The following is a 19,714-nucleotide window of genomic DNA, read 5'->3' on the forward strand; positions in this document are numbered from 1 at the left end:
CGACAAGTAATTTATTCGTCTAGAATACAAAGTGAAAAATCAAAAATATATTACAGTATGTTGAATAATATTATAAATAGGACTGAAAGTTCTTTTGGAAGTCCAAAGTATCTAGTATCCAAAATGAGTTCCAGTAGTGTTCTGAAGCCAAAACTTATTGTGTTGATGTGTCAATAGTCCAGAATAGTTTGATTTGATAACAGTCTTGATGTATCAAAATGCTATAGCTCAAAACGTCGTTAAACGAATTCACAGTAATTTCAACACAGATACCTAATCCAAAGTTTATGAGCACCTTGCAAATGCAATAAATAATTGAAATAAATATATTAAATCCTCTCAACTAAGCATAATTAAACGATTCCACAAAGATTGGTGTTTAAGATTGGATTAACTAATTCTCAGGTAAACATCCCTTTAAGCCTTATATGAAAAACTATGATGTAATTTCAAAACTAGAAAAATGGCTGAACAGTCATTTCCAGAATATTCTAACTGTCCACAAGACCAGGTCCTATAGCATCTAACCAATCAGAAATTAGGTGACCCGGTTTCCCTAAGGTTTACCAGAACTGAAATCTCATCAAATTCATCAACATTTCTTCTTTCAGCTTCCATACATAAAAGGTCACAGTAACATGTTTACCAAATTAAATTACCTCATCCCAATGTACAAACTCACAATCTCAATCACAATCTCAAAGCTATGTAATCTGTTTAAAAATGACACTTGCAATCATTAACATAAAAGTTAGCACACACAATATAGATATACATAACAAATATTTGTGGCAATTTTATTTATGATTGCTGCCATAATAAATGTTAGTTCATTACATCACTCTCAACATTTCATTCTATCATGATTCATGTGCATGATAATGTCAGTGAATATGTACAGTAGTCAATGAATATGTACAGTAGTCAATAAATATTTACACTACTCAATGAATATGTACAGTAGTCGATGAATATGTACAGTAATCTGAGTATTGTTATGTGTTTGGTTTTAGAGCAATGGACTCTATTTATTTAACATAGAAACATTATTTACATTGATTGAATATAAAAAGATCACATAATTAAACCTTTATAAACACTTGAAAATGTACTTATAGTTGGCATGAGGAGTTGTATGCATTATTTGAATTCACAAGAATTCATATATCCATATCTTCATATCTATGTAATTTAATTTCTTACATACTGACTGCATTTCTGATAAACGACTGGGTATAGAAGGTAACAAAAGAAAAATATATCCTACCGGGGCTTAAAATCCAATGTTTTAGTTCTTAAAATCTGCTGATTTAATGACAGAAAGATTGAAAATTGCAATTAATAGTAATAAATGATAACATAATATTTATCACACTAGAAATTTAACCTAATTCAGCACTCAAATTTTTTTTTAGATACTGGTCAAAGGCTGGTGACTTAAATAAACTCACAACCCTTGACAGAAATTCCAAAAGCCCAGACTCCAATTTCCACATGCCCAAACATTTCACCAAAATATTGTCACATAATGTTGCCATAGCTACAGATGGATAATAAATTCAATAGGGTTCAATGGGTTTGAAGGTAGTGCAAGTGTCATTAGTGTTCATCACTACACTCACTAGAGACTGGATGGTCCTGGTGTTCAAACTTCACTTTTGTTACTTTTTCTTTAGTTTTGCTGCAGTGCTTCACAAAGTAAAACTCTGTCAACCACGAGTTCAGAAATTTATTTTTGTAGGGCTCTGCTGATAGTTAATTGCTTCCTAAATCAGCTGCAAAAATTAATTCCACTTATGTACTATTCCAACAAATGAAATGATCATGCTTTGCATTCTATATATGCAGAAAAACTGGACTTAAAGAAACGTTGCTGCTATTCACAAGCATGTCAAAAATATAATACATACGGGTTAAACATTCTCATTCATGGCAATGATATGTAAAACGTTTTGTTCTTGTACATGCATCTAGCATCTCTTTGATTTATCAATAATGGGTTGTTCCACTTCCTGACTATAGCCTTAAAAATTAGTACAGTAAGCTCACCCACTGCAGCCCTCAAACAAGTAACAGGCATATGCAAAAAAAAAAAATTTAATTGTTTTTCTTTCTATTTTAGACGATTGCTGAAAATTGTGTTTTCTCAAAACATGACCATATCAGAGGCTTCGGAAGCAAAAATTTGTATTTATAGCATGACATGCCATGCTTTAATTCTTTTAACTTTAGATCTCAACTTCACGTAAAATAGTCGTGATCTGATTTAGACTGCACCCTGTTATGGCAGATATGTCAACATCTTGAAAGTACATTTACACATTTCATCAGTGTGATCAAAGTTTCCTAAAGCAAATTAGACTATTTTTCAACAAGCCCAATGGTCACCTCACTTAGCATACAAGACAGGCTCGATCTAAAATTAGAGGGGCCTCTGGTGTTGGTCTATCTGATTTTTTGAGCACTGTAATCATTCACAAATTAAATATAAAATCTTTAAAGAACATTATTTACTTTGTGAGTAATTATATAAAATGTATACATAGACATTCACCCAACCATCATTATTTAATCATATAATTATACTTATGAGAATGTGACCATGATTTCAATAAATTTATTTACACAACAATTTACATCATTGACTTTTCAATGAAACACATTGCAGTTACTGGGTGAAGGAGAATTTCCTTTATAAAAAAAGAATTTCGCTTGAAGGGCTTGCATTCTTCTGCACTCTCTTAAACATTTTATTTTTTAAAATGTCCAGATGAAGCTTCTAAAATCTTGTGTCTGTTTTTATTTTCATTTTCATTGTAAGTATTTAATTTGGGGCTATCCATTTAGTACGCACGCAAAAATCTGGCAAAGCTTGACCCCTCCCTCTACACATACATACATTTTTTACACACACCCCACCTGTGTACGTACGCTTGATGCACCCCCGCCCCGAATTCTATAGAACAGCCTACAATCCACACAGAAATGATCAAGGATTAATAATATTAACATGTTTAATAAAACAGTGCATCGACGTTGACTGTCTGGCTACATCAAAGAAATAAGCTGTGTAACTTTAAAAAGTTTGTCTAGTGTCTGCTAAAATTCAAACGCCGACTGAACCCAGGAGAACAGGTTACGTATTAGACAGATTATTATCGAGGTTTCACCACCCACCCACCCCATTTCCTATGCGTACATACATAATCAGTAGACTCCCCCTACATGCAAGCGTATGTATTTGGCTTAACCCCACTCCCCTTCCATGTGTACATACTAAATGGATGGCCCCTTTCTAGTTCGAGATACTCCTCTTCGTCATTTAAAAAGGTCATATTCTTTTGAATCCCTCTACTTACTGGTATGTCTAATTAATTTGCATTGTAATTGACCTAAGTCCATATTTCAGAGTAGGAGTTTGGGCATACACTACTTCATTTTTTTTTTAAACATGGCTAGAGTTTAAGACAGCCTTGATTCTGACCAAAGAAGATTCTAAAAATAAATTTTCTTCACAGTTTGATGGAAGTTTCTAATAAAATGTTTTCAGAAAATAGTCATTGTGACATAAGTCAAGTGGGGATCAATACAGGGTTATACAGATCAGAATTATTCATTCCTATTTTAAGATCTGCCTTGTTATTGATTGTAATAAATTATCACATACTTCCTCCTGATCTAGGATTGTCAAATGTTGATTTGAGGACTGATAATGAAATGGTATATAATGGAAAACCTAAAGACGTTAAGGTTAGGATGTTCTCACACTTAACTGTTTTCTGTAACTGGGCCTTGATTCTGAATGCAGATTTATATATCTGTTGTCTTCCTGATATCCTTCTTGGTCTTACATTTAGATCTCTTGTAAGCATTTATTTTAATGAAAGTTCACACATTTTTTCTTTAGGATGTATCTTCATGTGCAGACTGAAACTTCTGCCAAGAGTAACACCCTTTATCACACATTTAACATTTAAATGGTTTTCTATCATCAGGTGCTTCTTCAGGTCTCATTTAGACTAAACATATCATCAAAAATTTCATATCTCTAAGTTTTGTCACTAGTTTGTATCCTCATGTGATTCTTCAGATATCCGCTCCGTCTATAACTTTTTTATATCATAAACTTCACATTTAAATGGTTTGTCTCCTGTATGTATCATCATGTGCTCCTTCATATGTCTATCCTGACTAAATATTTCATCACAAAGTCCACACTGAAATCACTTTTCATCAGAATGTATCCTCATGTGTTTCTTCTGAACTTCATGGTGACTAAACCTTTTATCACATACTTCACAATGAAATGGTTTTTCTCCAGTGTGTATCCTCATGTGTACCTTTAGATTTCCATTCTGACTAAACGTTTTATCACATATTTCACATTTAAATGGTTGTTCACCAGTATGTAACATCATGTGATCCTTCAGAGATTTCCACACGGTAAACCGTTTATCACAAACTTCACACTTAAATGGTTTTTCTCCAGTGTGTTTCCTCGTGTGCTCCTTGAGACCTCGATTCTGACTAAACCTTTTATCACATACTTTACAGTGAAATGGCTTTTCTCTAGTATGTATCCTCATGTGCACCTTTATATTTCCAATCTGACTAAACATTTTATCACATACTTCACATTTAAATGGTTGTTCTCCAGTATGTAACATCATGTGCTCCTTCAGAGATTTCTTCACTGTAAACCGTCTGTCACAAACTTCACACTTAAATGGTTTTTCTCCAGTATGTTTCCTCGTGTGCTCCTTCAGACCTCGATTCTGACTAAACGTTTTATCACAAAATCCACATTTAAATGGTTTTTCTCCAGTATGTATCCGCATGTGCATCTCCAAATTTGTACAAAATCTTTTATCACATATTTCACACTTAAATATTTTTTCTTCAGAATGTATCCACATGTGCTTCTTCAGAGTTCCTTTCTGACTGAACCGTTTATCACATACTTCACATTTAAATGGTTTTTCTCCGGTATGTATCCGCATGTGCAACTCCAAACTTGTACTAAATCTTTTATCACATACTTCACACTTAAATGGTTTTTCTCCAGAATGTATCCACATGTGCTTCTTCAGATTTCCTTTCTGACTGAACATTTTATCACATATTTCACATTTAAATGGTTTTTCTCCAATATGTATCCTCATGTGCACCTTCATATTCTTCCGCACTGCAAAGCTTTTATCACATACTTCACATTTAACCGAATTTGCTCCAGTATTTATGATCGTGTCCTCCTTCAGATCTCTACTCTGACTAAACATTTCTTTACCAAATTCACAATTCTCCTTCAAGCTTAATCGTGTACAGTTTCAGATATCTGCTCTGATTAAACCTTTTATTAAGCTTCAATCAAATGTGTACGATCTTATCTGTACTTAACCAGTGGTCGTTTGAAGCACAAATCATATAGAGTGACAAAAATACCTTAGATTACCCACATGACCCGTTCTGACATAGGACCCTCTCTATTATAATAGAGAAGGCACGAAACTTCCAAATACTTCGTTCCACCCATGCCCCTCGATTCCATTCTGCTGGTTCCGTTTATAAAGGCACACGACCATATTGTATGGCTTCTTTTACTAATGAGATATTTTTCTATTCTTCAAGCCAGCATTGACTTTTCTGCGTTGTACCAAACTTAAGTTACGGGCTCTGAAACGTGCAATTTTCTCGAATTTTTACTCTGAGACAAGCCCGAGCTCATGTGATAATAAGTATAACCTTTTGAGCCAATCATATTTCGACGTTGACGTGTGTGCCGCATAGTTTACCTATTTTGAAAATTGAATCGCATGTATACGATGTATGTGCAGTGAAGAAGACAATGTCTAATTCTTGCATGGAACAGGATTCCTAAAGTTGAATCGAGATAATGGTAAGTTAAAACTTACTTTTGCATCTACCACTATTCTGTGATTCAAGAAGGGATGCATCGTAGAGTCGTAAACATGGTACATGTTGCTCTTTTCATCGGTTTTTACATGTGCACGCACTTGTCTCAGCAGTAAAAAATTCGCGAAACCACAGGAGCATGACGTTTTATCAATAAAGTACGACGAAATCTCTGACAAATATGAAATCACCTTATCGGTGCTACCGCAAGAAGAAAGAAAAAAATACACATATCCATTCAAAAGACTGTAACGTACCAGCGCATAACTCTCAGACGACCATGGCATAAATCCAATTCGACGAATTAACCTTTATATTCACTATTACTTTGGGGGGGGGGGGGGCACCAGACAGACCCCCCCCCCATTTCCAAAACAAAAGTGCAAAGTGTTTTATGTGTAAGTGTATACCCCAGGTATGTTGCTTGTTTTATTTTTATAAAAAGAATTTTCAATAAAAAATTTAATTATTTTACATTTTTGATGGGGTATTTATATTTCTTAGTGTTATCTATAGGGGTGTTCATCCGAGCCAAGTTTGTTTCACCTAGCTCGAATTCGCTCCCCTAGTTCGTGTTTGTGACCTTTGCTAGAGGTCTCCTTAGTCTCCGTGTTTGCTATATGTGTATTGCTATGTGTGTGAATGCTATATCAGTTTCAGTGTTGAGACAGCATATCAGTTAAATTTCCCCAGTTTGCCTTAGTACTAGTTTTTTTTAAAAAATTTTTATTATACTTTATTAATCATTTTTGAAAAGGCAACTGAGCGGTGTACTATTTTCAATAGAAAAAAACCTAGTGTTTTATGTGCGTGCTTATATGTGTCGCTCATCGCATAATTTTGAAATGAGGCGGGCTGTGCTTGAGTGAGGGTCCATATTTTATTTATTTGTCGTATTTCACCCGACTTGAGTTTTGGCCCCCTCTTTTATTTTTGTGGCCAAAATTCCAATTTATATTAGTCAACTATACAGTACGGGAGCTGTAGAGAGAGCTAGAGTTAGAAATAAGTAGAGGTGTTGTGTTTGTTTTTGTGTTTTGCATGTACTAGTGTTCCATATGGGGTGTTTTTCTTAGGCTCTTTTAAGGGCCTTTCCACTTCGCGTGACGCCATGTGATATAGCCCCATTACGTCATTACCTCTTACATTCCCCATACAGATACCCTGTCCTTTTGTATATTTAAAGGTAAGGAGAATATTCCCTAAGGATTGTTTGATATTTATATATAAACACATGCAAACTAATAAGTGTTTAACGATATATTAGCCACCTCCAAGGAGATCAGGGTGGGAACGAGGTCTTAGCCCGCGTTTGCTTTAGCGCTCGTAATGAGCGCTATACCAAGGCCCCTTTCTTACCCCTACTCCCTGTTTGGTATTTGGTATATGAACACATGCAAATGTATTAGTGTTTAACGGCATATTACATTTATATGTTTGTTTGTTTGTTGTTGTTGTCGTTTTTTTTGGGGGGGGTAATCCATTTTATATTTAATTTTTGAGAGATATCAAGTGATTTTTTCTGGCTTTAATTAGTCCATAATTTTTTAATTTTAAATAATTATAAATAATTAATATATTCACTATTACGGTCACAAACGCTTTCTAGCAGAATCCATCAGACGGAAGTAGTTCAGTCTACCAGTTTCTACCCTGCACTAAATATGCGTTTGGGTCTAATAATCGAACCGAACACGGCGCGGAATCTGTGTTATCTTTTAATACTAGGGAAATTTAATAATGCGGAATCAATCGATTAGTTGAATTTGCTCAGAATAATGAATGCATCATGAAAATGTTATTTACAGTATTATATTAATACTATTTTCAAAACGTTGTAAAAAAAAAAGTGCTCTCACTCTGCACATCCATACAGACAGTTGCTGATAGCGTTCAGAATGTCCTCGCATTGGATACACACTAATCCTGATAATTTAGTATTTTGTGTTACCTGTCTGTCTGTCTCTCTCTCTCTCTCTCTCTCACACACACACACACACACACACACACACACACATCACCATCATTATCAGCTGTTAATCAGTAATATAAAGTATTAGCTTTTCTCCTTTCCTACTGGATGGGGGGCCCCGAGTGGCCGAGTAGTCTAAAGCGCTCTCCGTTACGGATCACTGCCATCTCACCTCTGTCTGCGTAGGTTCGAGTCTATGATTCGGCTAATGTGGGTATGTGAGAAAGCTTGCCAGTAGCTTCTCGTGGGTCGGTGGTTCTTTCAGGGGTTTTCCTGGGTTCTTCCTCCACCATTAATACTGGCCGCCATGCATAGCCTATCGTGTGCTGAAAAATGGCGTTAAACCCCACAACAACAACAATTCCTACTGGATGGGCTACTTCCGCGTTAGTCATCTGAGAGTTATGCGTTGGTACGTTACTGTCTTTTGAATGGATGATAAGGTGACTTCATGTTGTAAGAGATTTTTTCGTACTTTATTGATAAAATGTCAGACTCCTGTGATAAAACTAAGCAGGAAATCCGAATATGTCAGCGAACGCTATTTACCAGTTGATTTATAGTCAATTCGCTCTAAAACCAGTTCCGCCCGAGTAGATTCGCCCGATGTAATTCGGCTGGATCATTTCGGCCCACATATGTATTATGAGGGATATACTGTGATACTTAAATAATGATGTTTTCAATGGCAGGGCCGGCCTTAGGTCGTTTGTAATTTAAAAACATGTATCTAATGAGAAAGTAATTTGAAAGCGATGGAAGAAACATTAAAGCTCAATATCATATAAAACTTGTTAAATAAATTTATTTGCAAATGCCGTGCCCACAGAGGGCCCCACGCCTAAATCCAAAGGACCCTGCCAAAATGATCCAAATCAGGCCCCGCATTTCCTAAAGCCGTTGCTGTTCATTGGAATAGTATGACTTGCGCAACAAAGTTCCAGTGATCGTAGTGACGTTTCAACTGACAACATATTCTGATGAAATATTGGATAAGCTTCCTCTTAGATTGAAACGTGACATTTAGAATTGTTTCAAATATGTTTTTCTCATTATTCCCAGGTACGTTGAGTAGTTCATAACTGCATCAAAGGAAATACAAACCCAGATGATAGCCTTGTTCTGCATACAAATCAAATAAAATAACGTAAAACCATTTATCTTGCATTGCAGTGTAACAGTGCAATATTTTCAACACAGCTTAATCAGCTTTTCATAAAGTGAAATAGTTCAGTATTTTTTATTGAGAAATTATACAATTTCTAACAGTGAAAGACATCGTGAAAACGGCGTATTGGACTTGGTGGTAACAGTGGGGGTTGTTCACATATACTGCATCAATACCCTAACTATGCAGAGTACAATTAAGCCTTAAAAATGCTATCTCCACTTTTTGATTCCATATCATTTTATAAATGAACTGTATCCAGGCAACTTTCGAACATATTCTAGTATGTGCATTCTTTCTTTCATTAGTAAGATGAAGTGTTTTTCTTTAACAAAACGAATAAAAATATACTAATGATAAATTTTTATTTTCTTTGGATTATGGTCGTATATCGCCTTTTGGCACGCACGACTCGTTAGTATGCACGCGCTTGCGTCCAGTTTCTTTTGTGCAACTATCTACTGTTCCATGACACCACAGAAGCCTTATAAAGCAAGGCACCCGAATGGTCCCGTCCGTCTTCTTCTGACCAAGGCTCTGACCTTTCACACGAGCAGTAATCTTAAGTTTGTTTTAAATATATGTTCAGTTTTATATTTATATGTGTCGACCTCTAGCAGCAATGAGAGCGGACCCTACGGCCTCGTTTTTATATTTATATTGTAAAATCACTGCTGCAACGCTACTTTGTCCGTTATTGTGCTACTCTACTGGATCTATACATTTCTATAGACTGTTTGTTTATTGGACTCCATACAATCTTCCCGTCAGGTCCGCCCTCTCTGCTGCTGGGGGGGGGGGGGGGGGGCAAATCATCCAAATGATAGTGAAATCAAGTCCAATAAACCGAGCGGTCCCCTGTAACACTAACAATAGTCGCCGCGGCTCTGGCATTGTTTACAGATATAAGTAAATTTTTCTTTCCGAGTGCGTTCATTCGTATACCGACCGACCGACCATGAGAGCTAGTTTTACGTTAGTTTGTTTTGCTGTTATGTGTGTCAAGCGGGGGGTGGGGGTGGGGGGTTCAAAAACTCAACTCCTGCGGCCTTAAAGTGATTTTTTGGCTGTGTTGTTGTAACGACGGCAAGTGAGTGTGTGTGTGTGTGTGTGTGTGTGCGAGTTTAAATAAAGTGAGAGTTTCTGTCTCAGACAAAAATTTTATCGAGACCAATTAGATACCTAGATCTGGGGACATGTTAATTTATCGTAACAAATCTATGTGACGTCGCTTGATCGTAGGAGAAAAAAGTTTTAAATTTGATTATATCCATGTTGCAGTAACACCAGGTGTGATGAATATTTCGTCGAGAGTGTGTATCAATCCGATTAAATACAACCAAAACGTTGTACTTATTCCTGATGACGTTATGTACTTGAGTATATAGGTGAGTAACATAAATCACATCCGTGCTTTTTTTTTCTTCCTCGAGAACATATACGAGCTGGTTTTGTTTCTTTGTCTAATGTCACGTCATCGTATATTACGAGATTGTCGATATCCCATCGACAACATCGACCGACAGACCATCATCGATATCAGTAATACAGTCAATAATATCATCCCCAACCGATTGCCAGCTGCAATCTCCTTCCCATTATCATTTAAATCCCTCCACACAATGTAGCATCGCTGATCATCTACGGATGGCGCCACTAAATAGTATTTATCCCAGTTAAGACATCTCATTATCATGATGAGTAATAATTTAGTCTTTCTTTACCCAGATGGCCCTGTAATAATTGCTCGAATAGAAGTTGGCAATACTGGGTAGTGCTTGACGGGTTCTATTTCTTGTGTCGCCGAGAAATCAGTGACATCCATATTAATAACAAATATATCGAATAGTATACATTTATATTGTGTTCGGTGCAAGGGAGTTACTGGTACCAGTGAATTAGCAATAATAGCGACAAGGAATACAAGACATGTACTTACAGAGGATTGCGTGAAATCTGGCACCAAAAATACAAGTTTATTTCGTCTCGTGAGAAGTGAGGCGGTGATATCGCTGCTTCACTTGGAAAATTACCAGGGACTCCATGGGCTAAGTATCCTGGCGAAAACATCTTCCTGGCTATAAACATCGTGGCCATATAACCCGACTTGATATCCAACTTGATGAGCGAGATCAACCGAAACCAGTAGAGTCTCAAGTGAATGTGATCGATCAGGTGTGTCATGTTCATGATGTCGCGTATAAAGGTCCAGATTTACAGCAACGACATATCGCAAACCTGAAGTTGATACACGCGCTAAAGTCGGCAAAAAAATTAAACATCTGCGAGAATCACTAGCTAATTTGCTGGTAAGATCTGCGATGACAGCAAATTAGTCTTAGGGGCTGGGTAACTAATCGGCTGATAATTATTATAATAATGGAGTCAATTTATTACAGCCCAATTTCCTATTGGAGAGGTTGCGATGCTATTAGTAAACTTGCTGACGCTGCAAAGTTTACACGTGCTTCAGCTGCAGATTGGTTATGACTACAGGCAATATGGCAAATTGTTTACCACCCCCTAAACAAATTAGATATGGACATTTTCATGTCAGTACCCACAATGATGCTGATCAGGCCGATATTTTGTTTTACCCCATGATACTATTAAAACTGGCAGAAGTCGCGCGCATACATATAAATATGCATTAACTGTAGTTGAGGTTGCAAGTGGATACAAAGAAGCAGATCCTTTATTAGCTAGAACAGCAACAGAAGTTACATCTGTGTTTGAACGAATTTATCGACGATGGACCTTGCAATGGCCACAGTTACTACAGGTTGATTTTGGCAAAGAATTTCTTGGTGTAGTAATATCAATCATGAAACACAATAACGTCAAAATTAGACGAGGACATGTCGCAATTCATTGAGATCAAGCAATCGTTGAACGATTTATTAGGACAATTGCTGAGCGATTATTTGGATATCAATACGCTTCAAGAAATTTCCCCAAACACAAAATCTTGTGAATGGGTTATAAGACTACCAAGTGTGATAGCCGCATTAAATGATGAAATCACGCGATACATTTCTATGAAACCATCAATACAGTCACTATAAAACGTATTCAAGTACAACGACATGGGTCTTTCTCAAAACAACCATTACTAGGTAATGTGACTGTCATATATTTATATGAACCAGGTGAGCTTGAAGGAGGGGATAACAAAAAAAGCGACTGACCCAGTCTGGAGTGTAAACGCACATTAAACTTTCAGCGTGGTAAAATCCACGGGTAGACTCGCAATTTACAGATTAGGTGCAACTGCTCCTCATCGTGGATTTGTCCGTGAACAATTACAAGTAATTGCTGACGATACTCAATTACCAACACCATCCCGAAAGTGAAGCTCACTGCCCCCACCTACACGAGCTAGCGCACTGATGTCAATTACACTCTAGACAGGTCATCATCATATTTTCACGTGTATGGCTTCGACTACTATTAATTCTATCCACGGTTAATTGTTTTGGATTATTATTCGAATATTGATGACATAACATTACTGAATTACGGCTCGCACAGTGGCTATTTTGTTGTTGTCGTAGTGTCATGATCGTCGACACATCATGACCAAACTCAAGCTTTTTTCTTTTTGTCACTTTGTTGATACCCAGCTAATATTTTCCTTATTATTGTATCATCTTCATTGCCCTGAGTTCGATCCTTGTCCACAATAGGGCAGTTATCCTGAATAAATTCAGGGATAACCCTCCGTAGTTGAGATATTTTCTTCACTATTGATCTAACTAAATAAACTAAATTGGACCACTCGATACTGTCATCGATAATCCATATGGTAGTATCAAAAATAGTTAATCCCTAGGATGAATGAATAGTTATAGCATAACCTAGGGTACAGCAAGATGCTGCAGACGCAAGTGCTTTCTCAACCACATCCACATCGACGACAACAATATAATTTAGTACAAGTTTTTTCTCTCATATTTTTCTTCAGGAATCGATACATCAATAATTTTTTCCGTGTATCTCTTGATACTGCTAGATAAACTATATTTGATCATTCAATAAGGTCATCGATAATCCAATAGTAGTATCAGAAATAGTTAATCCCTGTGATGAATGAATAGCTATAGCATATCTTAGGGTCCAGCACGATGCTTCAGCAGCGAGTGCTTTTTCGACTACATCCACATGGACGACAATAATAACATTCAGTACAAGGTTTTGTTTCTCATTTGTTCCAGGAATCGATAGATCAACATTTTCTTTCCGTGTATATCTGCTGGGTGATAGCACAATGGGACACGTAGACCTGGATGTTTCTCTCGATGAAGCAGAAATAATACCTCTTGAAGTGAATCACGAACACATTTCCGTGATGCAACTATCAGGTCACTAGGATGACGGAACTTCCAAAAATCATCGTTTGTTGTTTCTGGAATTACTTTACGCATTACCGAACATTGGACGCTATCCGGCTATATTCACATTAACGTTTTAAATTCTTTCAACGACTCATCGATTGTCCGTGGTCATCGAGTCTTTCCTCATAATAATCGACAGATTATTTTAATCAGCAAAGTGGTGATTCGCCGACAAAGGGGGTGGGGGTGGCCGTGATCGCCGCACATAACTATGGCTGTATTTTTCGTCAACAGCCATTGCAAAAACATTTTTAACACGTCCACCGATACAGTGCAAATCTCATTCCAGATAATAATCTTTGGAATATATTTCGGAATGATTGCCCACTGGACTTAGACACAAAGACACAGCGATCTTATTCAACAGTGCTCTTAAAACTTATTTCGACTGCAAGAACAAACTTGAAGACACATTAATGTTTCCTACCTTAAATATTTTCAGCATGTTTTTTATATTTTCTAACTTCATGGGGCTTGATTTTTTGTAAACATATCATTATATATGTTTTTTATAATGTTATAGGTGTTGTCTAAAGATTAGGTGCTATACAAAGTCCTCATCATTATTATTATTATTATCATTATTATTATTATTATTATTGTCGCCCATTCATTCTGGGGTCCACGCGTCTCCCTTCCATCGAAAGAAACTGGTTTAAGTATGTGACCTAACCCCTCGTTGTTTCGTTTCTCTGGCGAGCCCGTGAGTTGGAGTCAACACCACCATATCATTGTTGTGAAACAGATTTATTCCGCGTGTCGTTTTATCGGAACCACCTGGCCCATTAAGATAAACAATTTTATGCCTAGCATCAGGGTCATGTCCATGTTGCGTTGTGGGCGATTGTGACAACTTTGCATTCCTGTAATATTCGGGTAGCGACTTATAATCTCCAGATTCCGAATAATCAAGTATCATATCATTCTTGACTCGCCAAATATCCCAAGTCTCTAGTACCCCGGCAGCATCTCTTGCCCTTATATAACATTCATTTAACAATCCAGTATTTGTTTTATCGATATAAAATGAATCATTGGCGACTTGACCGCTGTATCAGGAAATATGCGCATCATTGATATCAGATCTATGGAAACATATGCTAGTATCGAAGATCTTAAATGAGTATATTTCGGTGAATTCCCATCAGAATAACACACAATAGTACCCAGTTTAGTTCCATCGTTCAAAAATACACAATCTGTGAACGCAAGCGTGCCTTTGCTCGTTGAGTTCTTGTTATGGGGTTTAACGCCCTTTTTCAGCACAATATAGGCTATGCATGGCGGCCAGTATTAATGGTGGAGGAAGAACCGGGAAAACTCAGGAAATAACTACCGACCTAAGAGAAGCTACCGGCAAGCTTTCACACATATCCACATTAGCCGAGCCCGAGGCTTGACCCCACGCAGACAGAGGTGAGATGGCAGTGATCCGTAACGGTGCGAGCTTTAGATCACTCGGTCCCTGCTCGTTGTGTATTTGATTATAAAATCAAGTTCAGCCTCGTTGATAATTAATCGTATACAGCTTCGTCGATGATGCGATGAGGCTCCTTGTGCAAATTTACCAATGATTTTTCTGCCCAAATCCTTTGCAATTGACGTATCGCAGTTGTCGCATAGTTCAGGCATCCAAACCTGTTTTTGTGGCCGATACGAAATTATTGCCTCACTCACTGTCAGCGATAACAATATCGCCACATTAAGCATATATCGTAATATTATTATTGGAATCCAGCCAAGTTAATTTTTTTGCACAGTAATCGTTGGAATTTATCGCCTGATTAAGTTTATTAAAATGTCGGCAAAACCAAGACACAAGAACAGGATGAATCACTTTAGCAAATTCAAATGACTCAACGAATGCAAATCCTGTCAAGTCGAAATCGGGTAGGGGTCCATTTATCGATACCCAAGTCATCTCATGGGTAGGATGCCCAAATCCTATAAAATACGGTGCACACTCACCCATCCCAAGAAAACTTCAAGGGCAACATACAACCATATCAACGGAGATAATTTCGTTGAAATCATATTTGGTATCCCACAGCCCTCCATGCCTATACTCGACACACAATCGCTGAATATCATCAAGAAATTCCTTTGACGTTGTTGGTTTCCATGAATTTGTATTCAGGGCAAACTGAGCGACCACATATGGAACAGTAAAACACCTACTCAGTAATCGTTTTATCCCTTCGTTGTCGTCGGTATATTTTTGTGCGATTGCGTCGACTTGATTGGACGGCTCCTCTCCGGGGTTAGAATTGTCATTTTGATCAAATTGTTTGTCGAGTGGATTCCATGGACCTGTATACTTGTGGCGTGGCAGGGTCCATCCATGTTTAGGTTTCAATAATTTACCAATTAACTTGTGAATATCTAATCTGGATACGATTACAGCCCGTTGATCACAACACTGGCAATACGTTACTACTTTATCTTGCTCGAGACAAAGATCGTGGTCAGCTTCACGTGTACACACTTTGCTTGCAAAATGACCTTGCAATTTTGTTATAATTTAATCGTCGAATAAGGTCAGTTTTATATTTGCTTGTTAGATAAAATTGCAATTTTGTCGTTTTCTAGGCTTGGTTTAGATGTGAATTGGAATATAAATTTCAGAACATTTTTGATTTAGGACATTTGTTTGATAAAGTCACGCAGTAATATCCACAAGCTGCAATTCCTACTCGATGTAGCTGACCAGTCGAATAATTGATTTTTTCTGTACTTTTGGGACTCTAGCACGCACTGTTTGATAATATTACTCGGAGGTAGCCCAAACGAATGAAAATAGTTGTTTTTATAAAGATCTACCCAATGCATACCAGATTCATCGTTAAAATTTTAGATATTTATTACACAGCGTCTCCCTCCAGTTTGAAGTGATAACTCATCTTTAGAAATACACCTTGAAATACGCTGATATCTTTCAATTTATCTAAGATCTCAAAATTTCTCAACCCATGGATCGCAGAGAGATGTACCTCCTGGTACCGGGTAGTATTAATCCTCTCCCACGTCCTCTACGCAGCAGATTGGAAAGTAGACTTCCCACAACTCCTGCTAGCAACGGCCCTATGAATCCACCTTGGATAGCTTTCAGATTCTTCATTTTTAGTTGTTTTACGTTGGTTTTTTTTTTTGTCGCTGTTTTACGTTTGTGAACCTTCGTGTTTTCGGCATTTTGAAAAATTTATAATCGTTAAATGAAAGCAAAATGCTTTGCGCCCGGTCCAAAAGACTGGAATTACACTAGCTGTTTGATACCATCATCAAACACGGCGTTTTTCGTAATACCGGATACGGCTCCCGAGGCAGCAGCCATCCCCAGGATGCCCAGTACTGCCAGTAATTTGGGTAGCATCGTTTTAGCAATCGCTGCCAATACATGTCCCAGAAATCCCTAACAGACATTGCAGTAACTTGTGCTGCTGATAAATTTAACATAAAAGGGTTTTCCAGTCCTATTTTATTGATTTGCCGCTGTGTTAGCATTAGATTTTCAGGCAAAACGGCTATACCCGGGGTTCTGAAGTGTATCTTAAGCGAAACAGACAGTCTTTTAATAACAGCTTGTGTTATTATTTTTTTTAACTTGTCCCGGCGATAAATTCACTTCATGCACAATATATTTCATTCTGCATTTATTTTCCATGGATACAGTTTGTATTGCAGTAATTCCGCCGCTTGTTAGGGGTTCAATACATTCTGCTTGCTTTTCTGAGAAACTTGTAAACCAAGAGAAGAAAACCTGGTAGTGTTTCTTGATCATGAAATCAGTACATTCCCACCGCGTGCTTGTTTGATAAGGTTATACTACCACCCACATTCAAACCTGCACAGTCATACTGCCCTTGATAGAATATGTCCGATACAATTAGACCTTAAGCGAAATACACATTATCTGGAGCAAGTGGAGCCTGTCCAAGTGACCACGTGACTTCATTGGCAGAATTTCACCCAGTAGCTCGGTCGCTGTGCTTACTGACGTCAAAGTGAAATATCGGATAAAGCTCTGTAAATTGTTCGATTGAAACTTGAGATCCACTCTCAGCATCTTGATATTATTGCATGCCTTTCATTAGGTACATGTCGGATCGATATACGTCTCTGTCAGCTAGTACTTCAGCATTTGCTGCAAAATTACATTCGATCGCTCTTTGTGGATACTGTTTAAAATTTATTCTGACAAATATTCTTATGACAACTGGACTATCAAGTACAGAATTGTTTTGAAGCCGACTTCCACGGCTATTAATTCTTTAAAACACAATAAATATATGCCTTGGTAATTGTTGAATCGGTGCATTTGTTATTTTCCATGTGTTAGTAATCAAATTCGGTATTGCGGTTTGATAAACTGTATTTTGCATAAAATGTATCCTTTTGTGAATGCTGTTAACATCGTCTCAAGCTCTATTGATTTATCGCTCGACGGAACGACACGTGGCATCCACGATGCCAATCGTGAAATTACAAACTGAGCATCATCACCACCAGCTCGCATCAGACAATCGTTTTGATCAGCTCGGTCAAGTATATATATATATATATATATATATATATATATATATATATATATATATATATATATATATATATATATATATATATATATATATATGTGTGTGTGTGTGTGTGTGTGTGTGTGTGTGTCTTATTCCACTAGATATCATATTATAGTCTCTACAAATTCCGAATATTGTGGTAAGCGGATGCATCAATGTGATCTGATGTGAAATGGTTGTAAACACTCGTCGTTTAGCGTAACCTTCGTTACACTCTCTATTTCTACTATTTGTTATATTTACTATACTATTAATTATGGCTAACATTGCAGCTCCGGTAGCATCAGCAGCTGATTCAGTTATTCCAAGAAAATTACAATCTGCTGTACAGTAATTCCAAGAGATAAAGCGTTTGTGATAAGAAAGGTTCTCACTAAATCTATATCAGCAGGAACATGAGCGCCAGCTGCAATTTCATTCAGAGAATTAACTTCTTTTGAAATAACATCTCCAGTTTCGGTATATCTTAACCACAACATATTTGTTGTAACAGATCTCGAGTAATCGCCGCTGAACGAAACTATATTAAGAACAGTTCATGCACTTGCCACTGGCAAGTGCATTGAAATATCTTCTGCTTTTTGATTAGCTAGATGGTATCTAGCGCTTCCAAACAAACTCCAACCGTTATTAACAAGTATCACTTGTGTACCAGCAGGTTCATCTCCACCAGCTGCTGTTCTTACACTACCTCGTACTTCAAGTACGGCTTTATGCGGCAAAAAAAAAAAACCCCCACTCCCTCTTCCCTTGTATTATAAGTTCGTATCCCTGTTTTGTTATGTTCATTTCAATTTTCATCCAGATATTCAACATAACCAGATTCTGTTGTTGAGTCGCCTGTTGGTATTCCCTCGGTCAGGTCAATGTAATTTTTGATAGACATTCTTTATCTGTTATTATTAGACGAAAATTAGAACGCCACATTATCTGGTTGAGTAGGTCTACTTTGTTGGTCGTTTTTATCAGCGCCTTAGCAGTTTCTGAAGTTGGTCATATTTCAGAAATTGCTTGTTTTATATCGCTATCGCTTGCGATGTGTGAACTATTTTGTCTACCCTCAATTTTATCAGCAGTCTTCTGTACAAAAGCTGAACCTGCTGTAGAAAAAGCTCCCGTGGCAAAAGCTTTAGATGCGTCTAACGCGATAGGTGCTATGTTTTTGCTATTCCAGGTAAGTTTTAAATTATTGTAGAGAATATATTACGAAAGAAACCTCCTACGATATTTCTGTGATAAAAGTTTCGTTGTTTCATTTCGTTATACAAAATTGTCCGACAAAATTAATTGTGACCAGGGAGCTCACTGTGATTAGTTAACTGACCTCAAGTGCAGATATGTTACAATTTCGTTATTAATATTTAGATGCCAGCCGGATTGATCAGTCAGTGTGATCGTGAGAGAAGATATTCGATTTTCAACATTAACAGAATAGTATATTATTTGTCTTGGATTTACTTGCATTACCGGTCCATGGGGTACATCAGAGAAAAACTGGTGATAGTTTGACCTTTACTACCACTTGCCGTATACGACCGCTCACAATGGAACAGTTTATTGAAACTGAATTTACTACGTATGAAATTGAAGTTCTTTGCGATTCAGAACTGTGCTGTTACCGTTGGAACAGCCACAGTAGTCCTTTAGATTTGTCTCCCCTTTTTAATTCTTCTTCATAAATATCAGTTTCCTA

General features: G+C 37.1%; 1 protein-coding gene across 1 annotated transcript in view; it reads right to left on the reverse strand.

The window, feature by feature from the left end:
* The window catches only part of LOC149798318 (uncharacterized), a 173,305-nt gene that overhangs the window by 28,074 nt on the left and 125,517 nt on the right, over positions 1–19,714 (reverse strand). Inside the window, exon 6 of the mRNA XM_089960862.1 lies at positions 4,228–5,318. Coding sequence (XP_089816988.1) covers positions 4,228–5,318 — 1,091 coding nt within the window. The remainder of the gene's footprint in view (positions 1–4,227; positions 5,319–19,714) is intronic.

Source organism: Sinohyriopsis cumingii, chromosome 6, assembly GCF_028554795.1.
Source record: "Sinohyriopsis cumingii isolate HCF-2022 chromosome 6, ASM2855479v2, whole genome shotgun sequence".
Lineage (NCBI taxonomy): Eukaryota > Metazoa > Mollusca > Bivalvia > Unionida > Unionidae > Sinohyriopsis > Sinohyriopsis cumingii.